Source organism: Coregonus clupeaformis, chromosome 17, assembly GCF_020615455.1.
Source record: "Coregonus clupeaformis isolate EN_2021a chromosome 17, ASM2061545v1, whole genome shotgun sequence".
Classification (NCBI taxonomy): Eukaryota; Metazoa; Chordata; class Actinopteri; order Salmoniformes; family Salmonidae; genus Coregonus; species Coregonus clupeaformis.
In genome coordinates, this window is record NC_059208.1 from 3,777,276 (window position 1) to 3,794,181 (window position 16,906).

A 16,906-nucleotide genomic window follows, 5' to 3' on the forward strand; every position below is an offset into this window, starting at 1 on the left:
GATGGTGTTCTCGGGGTGATGAGAGGTGTTGGGTTTGCGCCAGACATAGCGTTTTCCTTGATGGCCAAAAAACTCAATTTTTGTCTCATCTGACCAGAGTACCTTCTTCCATATGTTTGGGGAGTCTCCCACTTGGCTTTTGGCGAACACCAAACGTGTTTGCTTATTTTTTCTTTAAGCAATGGCTTTTTTCTGGCCACTCTTTCGTAAAGCCCAGCTCTGTGGAGTGTACGGCTTAAGGTGGTCCTATGGACAGATACTCCAATCTCCGCTGTGGAGCTTTGCAGCTCCTTCAGGGTTATCTTTGGTCTCTTTGTTGCCTCTCTGATTAATGCCCTCCTTGCCGTGAGTTTTGGTGGGCGGCCCTCTTTTGGTAGGTTTGTTGTGGTGCCATATTCTTTCCATTTTTTAATAATGGATTTAAATGGTGCTCCGTGGGATGTTCAAAGTTTCTGATATTTTTTTATAACTCAACCCTGATCTGTTCTTCTCCACAACTTTGTCCCTGACCTGTTTGGAGAGCTCCTTGGTCTTCATGGTGCCGCTTGCTTGGTGGTGCCCCTTGCTTAGTGGTGTTGCAGACTCTTGGGATTTTCAGAACAAGTGTATACATACTGAGATCATGTGACAGATCATGTGACACTTAGATTGCACACAGGTGGACTTTATTTAACTAATTATGTGACTTCTGAAGGTAATTGGTTGCACCAGATCTTATTTAGGGGCTTCAAAGCAAAGGTGGTGAATACATATGCACGCACCACTTTTTCGTTATTTATTTTTTGAATTTATTTATTTCATTTCACTTCACCAACTTTGACTATTTTGTATATGTCCATTACATGAAATCCAAATAGAAATCCATTTAAATTACAGGTTGTAATGCAACAAAATAGGAAAAAAGCCAAGGGGGATGAATACTTTTGCAAGGCACTGTACATATGCTGAAATTAAAAGGAGTCTAATTGATTAACTAGCTTGCACAAATCAACAGACTTCATTCAAAGTTGTATTACAACATTTAATTGAAGTTCATGCGGATGAGGAATAGGTGCCTATTTGTTTAAGATAATGGTTGGTGAAGTGAAAAGATAAGTGTTGGCATGAGTCAGCTTCTCTGAGGTTATAGGGCAGACATCTTTAATTTGAGCTCAGAGCCCATGACCATTGATGGCTGACTAATCTCCAGTTTCACATTCCCAGTTCCAAAGCAGGATAGAGTAACCATAGACATAGGTTGGTGTGCTTGTACCACAGATAAATATAAACTGTATGAGGAATAACACGGAACATAGAAATACTGGCTTTCCATTGTGATTATTGGATTTCTGAGAGAAATCCTATGAACCTTTCACGAACTGGTGAACATTTACTAGCCAGTTGAACATGGCAATAATGCTATTGGAATAATGACATCATGTGGAGGTCATATCATTTGACAGATGATTTTAGTTGCTGAAAATAGCTTCCTACACGTGACTGGTGTGTTTTAAATCCCTCACACATCCTCAGATTTTGAGTTCCTCTGAATTCCACAGGCCGTTTGCAACCATAGTATCAAGGGATCAGATAAGAGCCTATTTTCATTTGTGTAGCTGTATGCTCTGAACTCCTGAGGGATATTTATGATTAACAATCGGCGGCAGACCCGCATTTCTGCACAATGGAGACAAAGTCCAGATTTAATGCAGTTTAGCTGCCCTGCTCGGGGTTGAAGGTCGCCACGACAAACAGCCAATCCTTTGTGATTAGGAGCGCAGTCCGATGGGGCTCCGCACAGCAGGGCAGAGAGACTGTGAACTCGCTTACACAGGCGACAACGCACCAGGCGAGAGTGCGACATCCCCAAGGGCACATAAAGCAGAAATATTACTTCAGCAGCAGACACTGGTTTCATGATCTCATGCTGCAGCCATTCATGCGCCTCGTAACATCGCAGGAGACGTATTGCAGGTGACAAAACACCATACAGGTCAGAAACGCTGGGGTTGCAGAGGTCCCGTTTCCGCCTTTCCCTCCATTTCACTCGATAAGATCTCTTCAGTTTAATAGCTTTTGCAGATGATCCATCCTTTTTGCTTTTATAGTGCTTATAGTTAAGGAAAATGCATTATTGGGGAACATGAGCTTACCAAATGGTGAGCAGCACCAAAATGCCAGAGATGTGGAGTTACAGTGCTTCAATATATCCTCTGGGTTCATTTGGGGCCAAAGCTTGGTTTCTACAGAGCTTCCTACAAGAGCTCCACACCCACTCCTTAGTAATTATCTAACCTTGTATTGATTTCCAGGCTTGGTGACCCAAAAATCAACCTTGATTGATGATTCTTTTTTTTTTTAAGAAAAAAGAAAAACTGTAATCTAGTTGATAGAAATCAATACTCTGATTGGTATTGGTCTGACGATTGGAATAAATCTTGATGCAGTTGTATGCAAAGAGAAAAGGTTGGAAAACTACCTGGATCTGCAAATGTTATAAGCAGAAAACAGTGGAAGCGTACAGCGAGAATGTCCAAATCCCATCCTTCAAGAAAATGGAGGGGAGATGTAGACGAGCCCATTTTATCAGTCACCAAATCTGTTCAAAAGGATTATTCACAAATTCACTGGCACACTAAGGCAGGGCAGAGAATTGGAACAATGCGCCGATTAGCTTTACGAGTTGCTGGGAGGTATTCCGTTAGCTTGGCTTTTGCGCTAAACGTTGTGCAACTACATAGAAAAACAAAACTGGTGATGGTAAGTGGGCAAATTGATTAAGCTACAAGATAGAGAGAATAGTTTATGAATTTTTTCAATGAAGCAACATTACATGGTATCAATAGCAGCTAATGATGAATTATTTGATCCCATTTACAAATAAATATACAATTCATCCATCAAAATCAAAAAATGTATAATACATATTTTCTGGAAAGACCGTCAGTGCTGTGAGTTTGGTACATGCAGATCACAAGTCAAGTTCACATTAGTCGGACAAAAGGTGGCAGTCCATGGCTCACATTTACTGTGCTCTTTCCGCACAAATGTAGATAAATAAATGTTAATATAGCCTAGGACAGAACAGTAACACATTTTAGTTGTTAGAAAGGGAATTTGAGGTCAACCTTATCACAATCCTTGTGCTGATAAAGTTATGTCTGGGAACAGCAAAAAACAAGACACAGCAATTTGGAAAAAGCCAATGGGAGGTCTGGGCAGGGGGTAGCAGCTAAGCTCATTGGTTAATGTACTAATTGGACCTACATCCTGATCAACCCACACACTGGCAGCCCTGACGTATATTACTCAGATGGGGGGCTCTGCTGGGAATATGACCAGAATTTGCATACGGCTAGTTTCTGACACTAATGAGGCCAATTAGGCGGATTGTGCCCATGGCAACAGAGTTGTAATTGGTTGGCTTGAACTGCTCAGGAGTTATGGATAAGAGGATGTGGGTTCAAAGCCAATAGTAAGCACTGCAATTGTGAGATGTTGACAGACTTACAGCATCTCATTTCATATTGGTGGTTTTTGTTTACCCTCAGGTTGAGTAAGCCTATCAAGGTTTAGACTGTGACAGAGAAAATCAGTCTCACATCTCAGAAGCAACAACATCCACGTAAAAATGGTGTGGGGGGGGGGCTTCCAAATCAATATAAAACACACATTTACTCAAAGAATTAGCTACATACAAACATATATGTGCACACCTGCACACTAACATAAAATACATGCAAGTCTACCTCATCTACTGAACACCAAACGTACGTCTCTCCTCCAGGCAGCGAACACACCCGCATCGATACACATCTACGTCTCTCCTCCCGCTCACACTAACCCTGCTCAGCCACAACACTTAAAACACACCCCTGGACTTCATTAAACAAGACAACAGCTCATTGTGGTCATCACCATGACAACCGACCCCCTTCTATTTTTAAGCCGTGCCACTAATCAATTCCTGTTCTGCTGTCGCTTGAGGGAGGGAGAGAGGGAGGGGCGGCTAGGAAGGAGGAGGAGGGTAGTGGTGGTGAAGAGGGGTGGGGGGTGGGCAGTGGCAGGGGTCAAAGGGGAGGAAGTGTGTGGGGGTGTGAAGTTGGGAGACAAAGAGCCGAGGGCACAAACGCGAGACCCGAGGTAGCCGACTGACATGGCGGAGCTCGACAGTGGCCTTGAGGGACCATCTGTGGTGAGCAGCAGAATTATTGAGAAAAGGAATGAATCTTCAACTAGGGCTGTGTTCATCAGTTAGAAAATATTTAGAAAATATATTTGCAACAGAAAACAAAAATGAGCGTTTCTTACTGTACAAGTCCATGTAGTCCCTACCTTCAGTTCAGTCAGTTGTCTTCTAGTTGGTGCCAAATGAACACAACCCAGGACTTAATTGCAATAAGTCCTCGACAGACGGCACGTCTGCCTGGGTTTTTGGAGACTACCATACGGGCGGTAACGGACGAGAACCCAATGGGTCATCATGGTTATCAATCACAGACCAAATGGGTCCAGGACCCAATAAGTTTAGGTTACATAGCTGAGAACAAATGGGCCCAGAACCCAATGGGTCATGGTTCCCACAGAACCAGTCATCCACTGCTGGAGCACGCGTTTTAAAGACGGCAAGCCATGTCAGGCCAAAATACATGCATAAGATGAGCATAAGCTAACTCATCTGAGGCCCTATGACATAGGCTAGTTTCCCTTATTTAATTTGGGAAAGGCAAAAATTACATACCCATGGCCACAAAGATCAGATGGGTTCTGAAGAATGCCCATTAACAAAATGTGTTGTCTCAAAGACAGGTGTGGGATATTCAAAGTGTTTGGGGTAGTACGAATGTAAAAAAGAGAGAAACAAAAACAAACGTATCCTTAACACCATATTCCATAATACAACAAACATATTGGACACATGTCTATACACTGGGATCGTGATGAAATGGTTACACTACCTCCAGTTCCAGTAACGTCTCTACATTGAATTTGAGCGTGAACTCATTTCATTCATTTAATTGAACCTGAATGGGAATTAATTCCATTCATTTCAATAGAACCTATCTTTTATTCAGTACTTCCAGGAAAACCATGATACATTCAATTGGGTATTGAGGTGTGAATATTTAGCTGATAAATTATAAACACTTTGAAAAATGGTGTATCTATCAGAAAAACATTGATACAACTCCATAGCTACAGTATCAGTCAAAAGTTTGGATCCACCTACTCATTCCAGGGCTTTTCTTTCTTTTTACTATTTTCTACATTGTAGAATAATAGTGAAGACATCAAAATGATGAAATGACACATTTGGAATCATGTAGTAACCAAAAAAGTGTTAAACAAATCAAAATATATGTTATATTTGAGACTCTTAAAAGTAGCCACCCTTTGCCTTGATGACAGCTTTAAACACTCTTGGCATTCTCTCAACCAGCTTCATGAGGTAGTCACCTAGAATACATTTTAATTAACAGGTGTGCCTTGTTAAAAGTTAATTTGTGGAATTTCTTTCCTTCTTAATGCATTTGAGCCTATCAGTTGTTTTGTGACAAGGTAGGGGTGGTACACAGAAGATAGCCCTATTTGGTAAAAGACCAAGTCCATATTATGGAAAGAACAGCTCAAATAAGCAGAGAAATGACAGTCCATCATTACGTTAAGACATGAAGGTCAGTCAATACGAACAATTTCATCAAGTGCAGTCGCAAAAAACATCAAGCGCTATAATGAAACTGTCTCTCATGAGGACCGCCACAGGACGGAAAGACCCAGAGTTACCTCTGCTGCAGAGGATAAATTCATTAGAGTTAACTGCACCTCAGATTGCAGCCCAAATAAATGCTTCACAGAGTTCAAGTAACAGACACATCTCAACATCAACTGTTCAGAGGAGACCGCGTGAATCAGGCCTTCATGGTCGAATTGCTGCAACGAAACCACTACTAAAGGACACCAATAAGAAGAAGAGACTTGCTTGGGCCAAGAAACACGAGCAATGGACATTAGACCGGTGGAAATCTGTCCTTTGGTCTGTTGAGTCCAAATTTGAGATTTTTGGTTCCATCCGCCGTGTCTTTGTGAGACGCAGAGTAGGTGAACGGATGATCTCTGCATGTGTGGTTCCCACTGTGAAGCATGGAGGAGGTGGTGTGATGGTGAGGGGGTGCTTTGCTGGTGACACTGTCTGTGATTTATTTAGAATTCAAGGCACACTTAACCAGCATGGCTACCACAACATTCTGCAGCGATACGCCATCCCATCTGGTTTGCGCTTAGTGGGACTATCATTTGTTTTCAACAGGACAATGACCCAAAACACAACTCCAGGCTGCGTAAGGGCTATTTTCCAAGAAGGAGAGTGATGGAATGCTGCATCAGATGACCTGGCTTCCACAATCACCTGACCTCAACCCAATTGAGATGGTTTGGGAAGAGTTGGACCGCAGAGTGAAGGAAAAGCAGCCAACAAGTGCTCAGCATATGTGGGAACTCCTTCAAGACTGTTGGAAAAGCATTCCTCATGAAGCTGGTTGAGAGAATGCAACGAGTGTGCAAAGCTGTCATCAAGGCAAAGGGTGGCTTCTTTGAAGAATCTAAAATCTAAAATATATTTTGATTTGTTTAACACTTTTTTGGTTACTACATGATTCCATATGTATTATTTCATAGTTTTGATGTCTTCACTAATATTCTACAATGTAGAAAATAGTACAAATAAATAAAAACCTTTGAATGAGTAGGTGTGTCCAAACTTTTGACTGGTACTGCATGTCTCTACTGAAATATCATACTTTTTTCCAGTCTATTCAGACTATGGGTTTCATTTTTGAGTGTTGGTCATATCGACATGATGTTGTGCTTTCATAGATGATGATTTTGTGTGCATATATCAAGTATGGAACCCTTTAACTTTAAGTGGGTCATACACAGGCATGCTGACATACAGTACTATGGCGTATACAATAGGTTAGCATTCAGATGAACTAATTACGATTTTTCACTGAGACTAGATTTTCCCTGACCTACCTTACAGTAATGTAACTGCATAACAATGACTTGTGACACTGTGTTTTGAGGTACTCTGCATCCTCAAGGAGGATTTGGGGAGGCAAGGGTAGAACACAAAGGTTAAATTACAGTTAAGAGGGCACTTCGATCAGAAACCTTCCCAAGTCATTGGTTCACCATGAAAACAAGTCTACTCTATTGAATTGAGCTTCGTTTTCGTTCATTGAGAATGTGTGGTTACCCCCATGATTACCACATTTTGCAATGAGGCTCTGTAGTCTACTCCATCCACCATTTGTATTTGTGGATGTGTTTCTCAGACACAGTACCCTAACTTAATGTCACTCTTGGCATACATTTGTCTCCTGTTCCTTTAAAAAGCAGGCTCACAATCCTCTTCACTTTTCTTTTTTATTACCCAGAGTACCCAGCACAGTCAAAACGCAAGAGATCCAGTCTAAGCCGGTTTGTAACCTCAGGGTATGGAATTATCTCTTAATATGTAGCCGTTAGTGGTCAGGACGTCACACAAAGACAGGGAGAGAGAAAAAGTCAGAGAGGGAGGGAGGGAGAGAGAGGGATGGGGGAGGGGCAATGAAGCCCCTGTGCTTTCAGGGCAGAAAGAGGATAATCTACTTCTTGCGAGATACTGATTCTAAAACCTGGCACCTTGACAAAAAGGGATCATTGCGGAACTTCAGACCACAGGGTGGGGCATACATTGTTTAAACAAAAAACTAAAATATTTGAAAAAATGCTGGAACTTAGGCCATCTGGAGAGACTGAGGAAGCCAATAGATTTGTAAAATGGGGTTGAATGGGGCAGTGAGGGTATCGATGTCTTCCACGAAATGAGAGGAGAGCAGAGAATAATAGGTACAGTGAAGACATCAACATAGACAGGCTAATTTTCTACATTATACCCTGTGAGCACTAACCCCTTGAATCACACAACTGATACTCTTACGGGAGGGACGCTTCATCAAGTGGAGATAGAGTCAGTAGAGTTACTTATCTCAACCTAAGAGTAATGGGCACGTATACACTCACATACATACACAAAGGACAACACAAGATCCCACTATACAGAGCCAGGTGAAAATAGGTTACAGGAAGAGGAAGGAAGAGAGAAGAGAGTTACAAAGACGGAGTGTATGAAAACATCTTGCTCGTTTCCAATGTCTTCTGTGGGCTGACGACACTAACTGTATGAACAAAATACATTTGAGGTCTGGCCACAGCCACACAAAGGTGCCCTATTGCAGAAGGCAAACCGTAGTTCTCATCATGGTGGGCTGACGCTGCCATAAAGGACATGGATGAGGAAATATCTCAAGGGGCAGAATAGCAATCTGTTCCAGTGCATAAACATGCTCATATGAGAGAGAGGGAGGGAGAGGGCTGTGGGTGAAGACGACTGGGACATAGCCCTCAGGGACCGTTGCACCTATTTGTTCCATTTCACCACACCTGATTCAACTAATCAAAGGCTGGATTGATTAGTTGACTAGTTGAATCAGGTGGTGCTGGAATCAAACACATACGTTGAGAAACGCTGTCCTGAAGGAGTCTGAGATGGACGCCATAAACAACAGCACAGTTATTGACAGAAAAATGGAGTGCCAGATTCTCCTTCACCTACTGGCCTTAGTTCTCTTTACACTAAGACACAGAGAGAGCAAAGAAATTAAACTATAACTAGACTGGACTGGCATTTAGTGTTTACCAACCAGTTCTGTTACCACTACTTTACATCTCTGGCTGAATCGTAACAGCACAGACATCACTACAGATACAATAAGTGAAGGGGACAGTGTTTGGGTGACGATGAGGGATACACATGACAGCCAGGACACGTCCCCCTGGGAACATGGGACACAGAGTTCAACACAGGGAAAAAAGGTCAAAAGAGCAGGAACAGGCCAAAGCCGTGCCAGGATACGCGTTCTACAAAAGGTCACAAGGTCAAAGTGGTGTGATTTGTGTGAAGTGTATACTTTGGTGGACAAAAATACATTGTGGAAGGTGACAATTCAATTCACTTAATTTAACAAGACGTGGCACACCGTAAAACTGAAGTAATTTTGTTTTTGTAGGGCGTAACAGTGATTTCCTGTCTAAGCAATTTTCAAAGGACTTTTTTCAGATGTGAAACGTACACAGTGCAACAAAAGGAGAGCTACAGTGGTGTAGCACTGCTGCTGCACAATCTACCTCGAGAAAATCTGAGAAGCTACTGCCTGGTGGAAGTGCTAAAAGAAGGGAACCATCTTCGCATTGACAGGTGGGAAGAGAGTTACTAATGTCAATCTATAGTGTCACGTCAGTCTATGATTCCAATACAGCAGTTCCTACATACAAAATCTGCATACATATCACCACCTCTCTTCATCAAACGAAGTCTGAGGGGGTATTGGTGCATAATGGTCTCCTCCCTTCACCTAAATGGGGATGTTACAAGTCTATAAAGGAGTATTTTATACATGGCAATGTAAAAGTTGAATTTCCTTGTAACCTTGTTGTTATCCCTATATCTTCTTCCTCCTGTCATGCAAATGATCACCGGACCAAGCATAGACACCACTTCTCCCTCAGTCCATCAGCCTTTCATTTTCGTTCCATTTACCAACTCATCCCCTTCATGCCAACCTCCCAGCCTACCTTTGCAGTGCATTCATTTTCATTTTAAGCTCATTTTAACAAACAAAAAACACAATTAACCCAACAAGGAACACCCAGAAATGGGGATGTTGTGAAAGCCAACTGGGAGGCAAACTACTCATCCAGAACAACGGTGCCAATTAGCCACCATGGTGCCCTACGCATTTAACCTTTATGGTTGGACCTCTGACACAATGGCAGAGGTCCAACAAGAGAACATGGTGGCATTAGGACCCCCGTGGACCTAAAATGTTCTTATGAAAGGAGTAATTTAAAAAGGTCTCAGTTTGTCTGATCTAACCAATTATAGGCTACCCTGTTCACACTACTGAGCTGAGCCGAGTCGTACTGGGCTGGCCTGGTTACGCATCTACCATCTTTGCTGGAACTGTACTGGAAAACTAAATATATATTCCAGCACAGCAAGGTTCGGGTTGGCATAGTAGTGTGAAAGGGTATGAGACAGCCGGTACCTGGTGATGCTTGGTGAACACGTGTTCCACATGAGTTCCACAACTGCATTTTGCTGCGTTTCCCGCTGTGGCTTATCGAGCCAAAACGTTGGGGAGGCCCGATAATTAAGAGTTGCAGGGAGCCAGTCATCTGGGCTGTTTGTTCTGCGTAGGGTTTAATAAGCCTCGTGTGAAGCCCACTGAACACAGCCACCCCGATTCAGGTGTTAACAAGGACACGACACCAAACACACACACACACACACACACTTAACATGCAAAACCAAGCATTCTTGAGACCCGTTCACAAACCAATTACATCCCATGCTGCTAATTAATTAAATTGATACTCTTCTCGGTTTGCTGGTTAAGGTTGCGTTGCCCATTGAAAGAAGGGACATTCCAAGGTGAGTGGTAAAGGTACTTTCTTCTATGATTGACAACAAATCGGCCAATGTAATACCGGTGTAATATCTGTGGGAAAGTCTTGCCAATTACCTTCCCATCTCACCTCCGGATTCAAACGACGGTTTTTGGTTAACCAATGGATATGTGTAAGCATGTAGAGCCTGCAGCTTTTGGGGATTTCATTTAGTCTACCCATTTTTGATTGAGGACTTGCACTGAACAGAACCCACATTACAAGCAAGGGTATCCCCCATTGCATGCCTCGACACTCCTCTTTGGGAATGCCTTGGCTTACTCATTGGTACTCATTGGCTTGGACCGGGACTGCTTTTAATAAAAAATATTTCAAGGAACAGCACAGGTTAAAGGTTAAAACATAACACAAACTATACATGTAACTAAGGGGACATCATTGGCTGGGCTGACCTTTCATGATCTGTAGAAAGGGAGAAAATGGCTAAAAGCAACACGGCATTACAGTGATCTTCTCAATAGTACAATAGTACGTTTTCCGTACAAGCTGCAATGTGCACAATCTCAATGTAAATCAACTGCAAAACATTATTACTGGGCATGTCAGAAACAAATTAGAAGCCTGTGAGGACGCATTTTTTCCACACTCTCCTTTCGTTTTACACAGGTTGCTATGCGAGATGAATCCCTTGTTATTGTTACACTTTACATGCATTCATTAACATCACACATATCAATTAGCGCCACGTGCCAACTACCGACAAGGCTTCTCCCCCTCAAAGGAGTTTCACTTGGGTGGATTCTTAAATAAACTTAATTTTCCTGATTAAGAGCTAATTATACAGATTTCTTTCCGCTCGAACAGAGAGCGTGTATCTCTTAATTTCAAATAAGTATGGACCACTAAATTAGCATAGATTGTAATGGGGTGTTAAGGATCCCTCTTCCCACGACTGAAAACACAAGGAAGGAGTTTCGTTGGACATAGCAGCTTTCAGAAGATACCACAGGCTGTGTTGAGTATGACAATCCTTTTTGCACTGCAAATATTTTTGAGCTCAAAAACATAGGCCTACTTTTGAATGCTGGAAAATAACATAACAACATAGTGGTACCAAAGCTGACTAACTCGGCTGCAAATTTGACCTCCTTTAAATAAAGCATTAAAAGGCTACGTTCTTAATTTACCATAACCCCCCTCATAATCAGCTCTGATAAAAACTTAAGTGGGAAAGCTGCCGGACCATAGCTTCTCCAGACCAATAAGTCGTATACTCTGTTGATATTTTTCAGAGAGCTTTCCTGTACACTGTCATAGGAAAGTCTGAGGTAATGGTGTTGTCATGACTCTGCTTTTGTATAGAACCAACAGGGAATGTGAACAGCTGGTGTCAAGGCACACATGCTTCATCTGTGAGAGTGAGAGCACCAGTCCCCTGCCCAACCCAGGGCCTTTGAGTCAATCTGGACATGCCAACTCAGTGGTAGGGTCATCACACACACACACACACACACACACAGCAAAAGCATCAAAAGCGAGGGTCTCTTGAAACACAAGCACTGAATTTCTGAATCAATTGGTGAGTGCATTCAACATCATGCGCCGATAGACAGAGCGGCCGTGCTTCTAGCTCCTAGGCAACTTTGCAGTATTTTGTTTTTTATGTGTTATTTCTTACATTATTAGGCCAGAATTTTTTTGTGTTATCACATACAGCTGGGAAGAACTTTTGGATATCACAGCGGCGGTAACTCACCAGCATTACGACCATGAATACGACATTCCCGAATCGGATCCTTTGTTCGTACCCCACAGGGCAATTGAACTGATTCCAGAGGCTGATCAAAAACACCGCCTGCGGAGAAGAGGTATTCGGAGTGGTCTTCTAGTCCGACTCAGGAGGCGCGCACACCACCCATCGCCTCCGAGTATTTTACTCGAAAATGTTCAGTCTCTGGATAATACAGTTGACGAGATCAGGGCGAGGATTTCCTTCCAGAGAGACAAGGATACATACAATCACTGAAAAATGGCTCTCTCTGGATATACTGTCTGAGTCCGTACAGCCAGTTGGGTTCTCAGTTCATCGCTTAGACAAGAAGGGCGGGGGGTATGTTTCATGATTAATTACTCATGGTGTGATTGTGATAACATACAGGAACTCAAGTCCTTTTGTTCACCCAACCTAGAATACCTCACAATTAAATGCCGATGTATTACCTCCCAAGATAATTATCTTCGGTTATAGTCACAGCCGTGTGTATTTCCCCTCAAGCCAATACCACGATGGCCCTCAAAGAACTCCACCGGACTTTATGCAAACTGGAAACCACATATCCTGAGGCCGCATTTAATGTAGCTGGGGATTTTAACAAAGCAAATTTGAGGAAAACGCTACCGAAGTTCTATCAACACATTGACTGTGTCACTCCCTCACCCTCCCTTCGGCAAATCTGATCACGACTCCATTTTGCTCCTCCCTTCCTATAGGCAGAAACTCAAACAGGAAGTACCCGTGCTAAGGACTATTCAACGCTGGTCTGACCAATCGGAATCCACGCTTCAAGATTGTTTTAATCACGCGGACTGGGATATGTTCCGGGTAGCCTCTGAGAATAACATTGACGAATACACTGAGTCGGTGACTGAGTTTATCAGGAGGCGTACAGGAGACCAGAAACCGTTGATAGATGGCAGCATTATCGCAAAACTGAAAGCGAGCGAACCACCGCATTTAACCATGGCAAGGTGACTGTGAAAATGGCCGAATACAAAGTGTAGTTATTCCATCCGTAAGGCAATCAAACAGGCAAAACGTCAGTATAGAGACAAAGTGGAGTCGCAATTCAACGGCTCAGACACGAGACGTATGTGGCAGGGTCTACAGACAATCACGGACTACAAAGGGAAAACCAGCCATGTCGCAGACACTGACGTCTTACTTCCGGACAAGCTAAACACCTTCTTCGCCTGCTTTGAGGATAACACAGTGCCACCGACGAGGCCCGCTACCAAGGACTGTGGGCTCTCCTTCTCCATGGCCGACGTGAGTAAGACGTTCAAGCGTGTTAACCCTCGCAAAGCTGTCGGCCAAGACGGCATCCATAGCCGCGTCCTCAGAGCATGTGCAGACCAGCTGGCTGGAGTGTTTACGGACATAATCAATCTCTCCCTATCCCAGTCTGCTGTCCCCACATGCTTCAAGATGTCCACCATTGTTCCTGTATCCAAGAAAGCAAAGGTAACTGAACTAAATGACTATCGCCCCGTAGCACTCACTTCTGTCATCATGAAGTGCTTTGAGAGACTAGTCAAGGATCATATCACCTCTACCTTACCTGACACCCTAGACCCACTTCAATTTGCTTACCACCCCAATAGATCCACAGACGACGCAATCGCCATCATACTGCACACTGTCCTATCACATCTGGACAAGAGGAAAACTATGTAAGAATGCTATATTCATTGACTATAGCTTAGCATTGAACACCATAGTACCCTCCAAGCTCATCATTAAGCTCGAGGCCCTGGGTCTGAACCACGCCCTGTGCAACTGGGTCTTGGACTTCCTTACGGGCTGCCCACAGGTGGTGAAGGTAGGAAACAACACCTCCACTTCGCTGATCCTCAACACTGGGGCCCCACAAGGGTGCGTGCTCAGCACCCTCCTGTACTCCCTGTTCACCCATGACTGCGTGGCCATGCACACCTCCAACTCAATCATCAAGTTTGCAGACGATACAACAATAGTAGGCCTGATTACCAACAATGACGAGACAGTCTACAGGGAGGAGGTGAGGGCCCTGGGAGTGTTGTGCCAGGAAAATAACCTCTCACTCAACGTCAACAAAGGAAACAGCAGAGGGTGCACCCCCCTATCCACATAGACGGGACCGCAGTGGAGAAGGGGGCAAACGACCTGCCCTACAGGACACCTACAGCACCCGATGTCACAGGAAGGCCAAAAAGATAATCAAGGACAACAACCACCCGAGCCACTGCCTGTTCACCCCTATCATCCAGAAGGCGAGGTCAGTACAGGTGCATCAAAGCTGGGACCGAGAGAATGAAAAACAGCTTCTATCTCAAGGCCATCAGACTGTTAAATAGCCATCACTAGCACATTAGAGGCTGCTGCCCTATATACATAGACTTGAAATCACTGGCCACTTTAATAATGGAACACTAGTCACTTTAATAATGTTTACATATTTTGCATTACTCATCTCATATGAATATACTGTATTCTATTCTTTTGCATATTATTCTACGCCGCTCTGAAATTGCTTGTCCAAATATTTATATATTCTTAATTCCATTCCTTTACTTTAGATTAGTGTGTATTGTTTTGAATTTGATAAATATTACTGCACTGTTGGAGCTAGAAACACAAGTATTTCGCTTAAACATGTGTATGTGACAAATAAAATTTGATTTGAAATCCCCTATTCAACATTCAAGCTTCTCCAACACAACATGCTCCTTTCATCAGGGGTCATTGTGACTGCATCCTAAGCACATCAGTGGAGAGCACTTGGTTTATTGTTATGGGCTCCTGAGTGGCGCAGCGGTCTAAGGCACTGCATCTCAGCGCTAGAAGCGTCACTACAGACCCTGGTTCGATTCCAGGCTATCACAATCCAGCTGTGATTGGGAGTCCCATAGGGCGGCGCACAATTGGCCCAGCGTTGTCCGGGGTAGGCCGTCATTGTAAATAAGAATTTGTTCTTAACTGACTTGCCTAGTTAAATTTAAAAAATATTGTTATCCAGGTGCACTGGTCATGTATTTAGAGCCTGTCACGTTGCTGTGTCTGGGACAAAGGGGGCGTTTAAAGGGCAGCCCGTCTGTTTTCAAACATTTTTTATTTTGACCAAGGTGAACAACCCTGAAGCAGAGGCAAGGCCACCTACATTGAGTGCTTTTGTGATCTTTCCCTCCAAAAATGATAAAGGCCTACATAAAACTGCCCAGTTGGTCCGATATAGGCCTAAAATCTCATTTATAAGCCATGTTTATTTGGAACAGATTTGTTCCCAGGAGAGGAGGTAGTTGCTTATCCTTAAATTAGAATGAGAAGCAGAACCTGATAGTTTGAGAGGATGATAAAAATTAAATATGCAAGTTCTATTGAGCCAAGGGACTGGCTGTAGCTATAATCTGTGATCGATCTGAAATATTGCATTGATGATACACATCTACAGAAACCGACCAGTGGAACGTTTATCAAGGCAACAGCGGGACCTTTCTTTGTGAAACTGAATCTGAATCAATAGGAACTTGTCAGGGTTGAATCTTGGCACAATGTCGCATCAGAAATGCAGGAGGACGAGTGAAGGAGGCCTCATGGGCTTTGCTACACCAGGCAGTCAGTAGCGATAAGGCACCATGGAAATGAAAGTGCACAATGTGTGAAATCCCTTCACGGGCAGCACTAGTGTACTGGAGCACATCAATTGTGTTAAAGAACCGCAAAGAAATCGAATAAATAAATAACATTGTATGTCACATACTACCTAAACTGAGTAAACCCTCCTTGATGATGAACTATTGACGCTCTATATCAGGGACAGAATTCACGAATATGCTACAGCCACCCCAAAAATTATAAGACATTTGTAATGGATTCCTCCTCTACCACATGTACAGTGAGGGAAAAAAGTATTTGATCCCCTGCTGATTTTGTACGTTTGCCCACTGACAATGAAATGATCAGTCTATAATTTTAATGGTAGGTTTATTTGAACAGTGAGAGACAGAATAACAAAACAACAAAAAATGCATGTTATAAATTGATTTGCATTTTAATTAGGGAAATAAGTATTTGACCCCCTCTCAATCAGAAAGATTTCTGGCTCCCAGGTGTATTTTATACAGGTAACGAGCTGAGATTAGGAGCACACTCTTAAAGGGAGTGCTCCTTATCTCAGCTTGTTACCTGTATAAAAGACACCTGTCCACAGAAGCAATCAATCAATCAGATTCCAAACTCTCCACCATGGCCAAGACCAAAGAGCTCTCCAAGGAAGTCAGGGACAAGATTGTTGACCTACTCAAGGCTGGAATGGGCTACAAGACCATCACCAAGCAGCTTGGTGAGAAGGTGACAACAGTTGGTGCGATTATTCGCAAATGGAAGAAACACAAAAGAACTGTCAATCTCCCTCGGCCTGGGCCTCCATGCAAGATCTCACCTCGTGGAGTTGCAATGATCATGAGAACGGTGAGGAATCAGCCCAAAACTACATGGGAGGATGTTGTCAATGATCTGAAGGCAGCTGGGACCATAGTTACCAAGAAAACAATTGGTAACACACTACGCCGTGAAGGATTGAAATCCTGCAGCGCCCGCAAGGTCCCCCTGCTCAAGAAAGCACATATACAGGCCCGTCTGAAGTTTGCCAATGAACATCTG

The 16,906-nt window shown here is 43.2% G+C and overlaps 1 protein-coding gene across 3 annotated transcripts in view; it reads right to left on the bottom strand.

Annotated features, from left to right (window-relative positions):
* Positions 1 to 16,906, bottom strand: part of LOC121585976 (transcriptional repressor p66-beta-like) — a 56,285-nt gene that overhangs the window by 36,078 nt on the left and 3,301 nt on the right. Inside the window, exon 1 of one of the 3 annotated variants that reach the window (XM_045226052.1) lies at positions 3,729 to 3,840. The exons of 1 other annotated variant lie outside the window; for it this stretch is intronic. In XM_045226052.1, coding sequence (XP_045081987.1) covers positions 3,729 to 3,733 — 5 coding nt within the window. In that variant the 5' untranslated portion in view covers positions 3,734 to 3,840. Of the gene's footprint in view, positions 1 to 3,728; positions 3,841 to 16,906 lie in introns of those variants that run through there. One more of the 3 variants, XM_045226050.1, reaches the window with a different exon arrangement.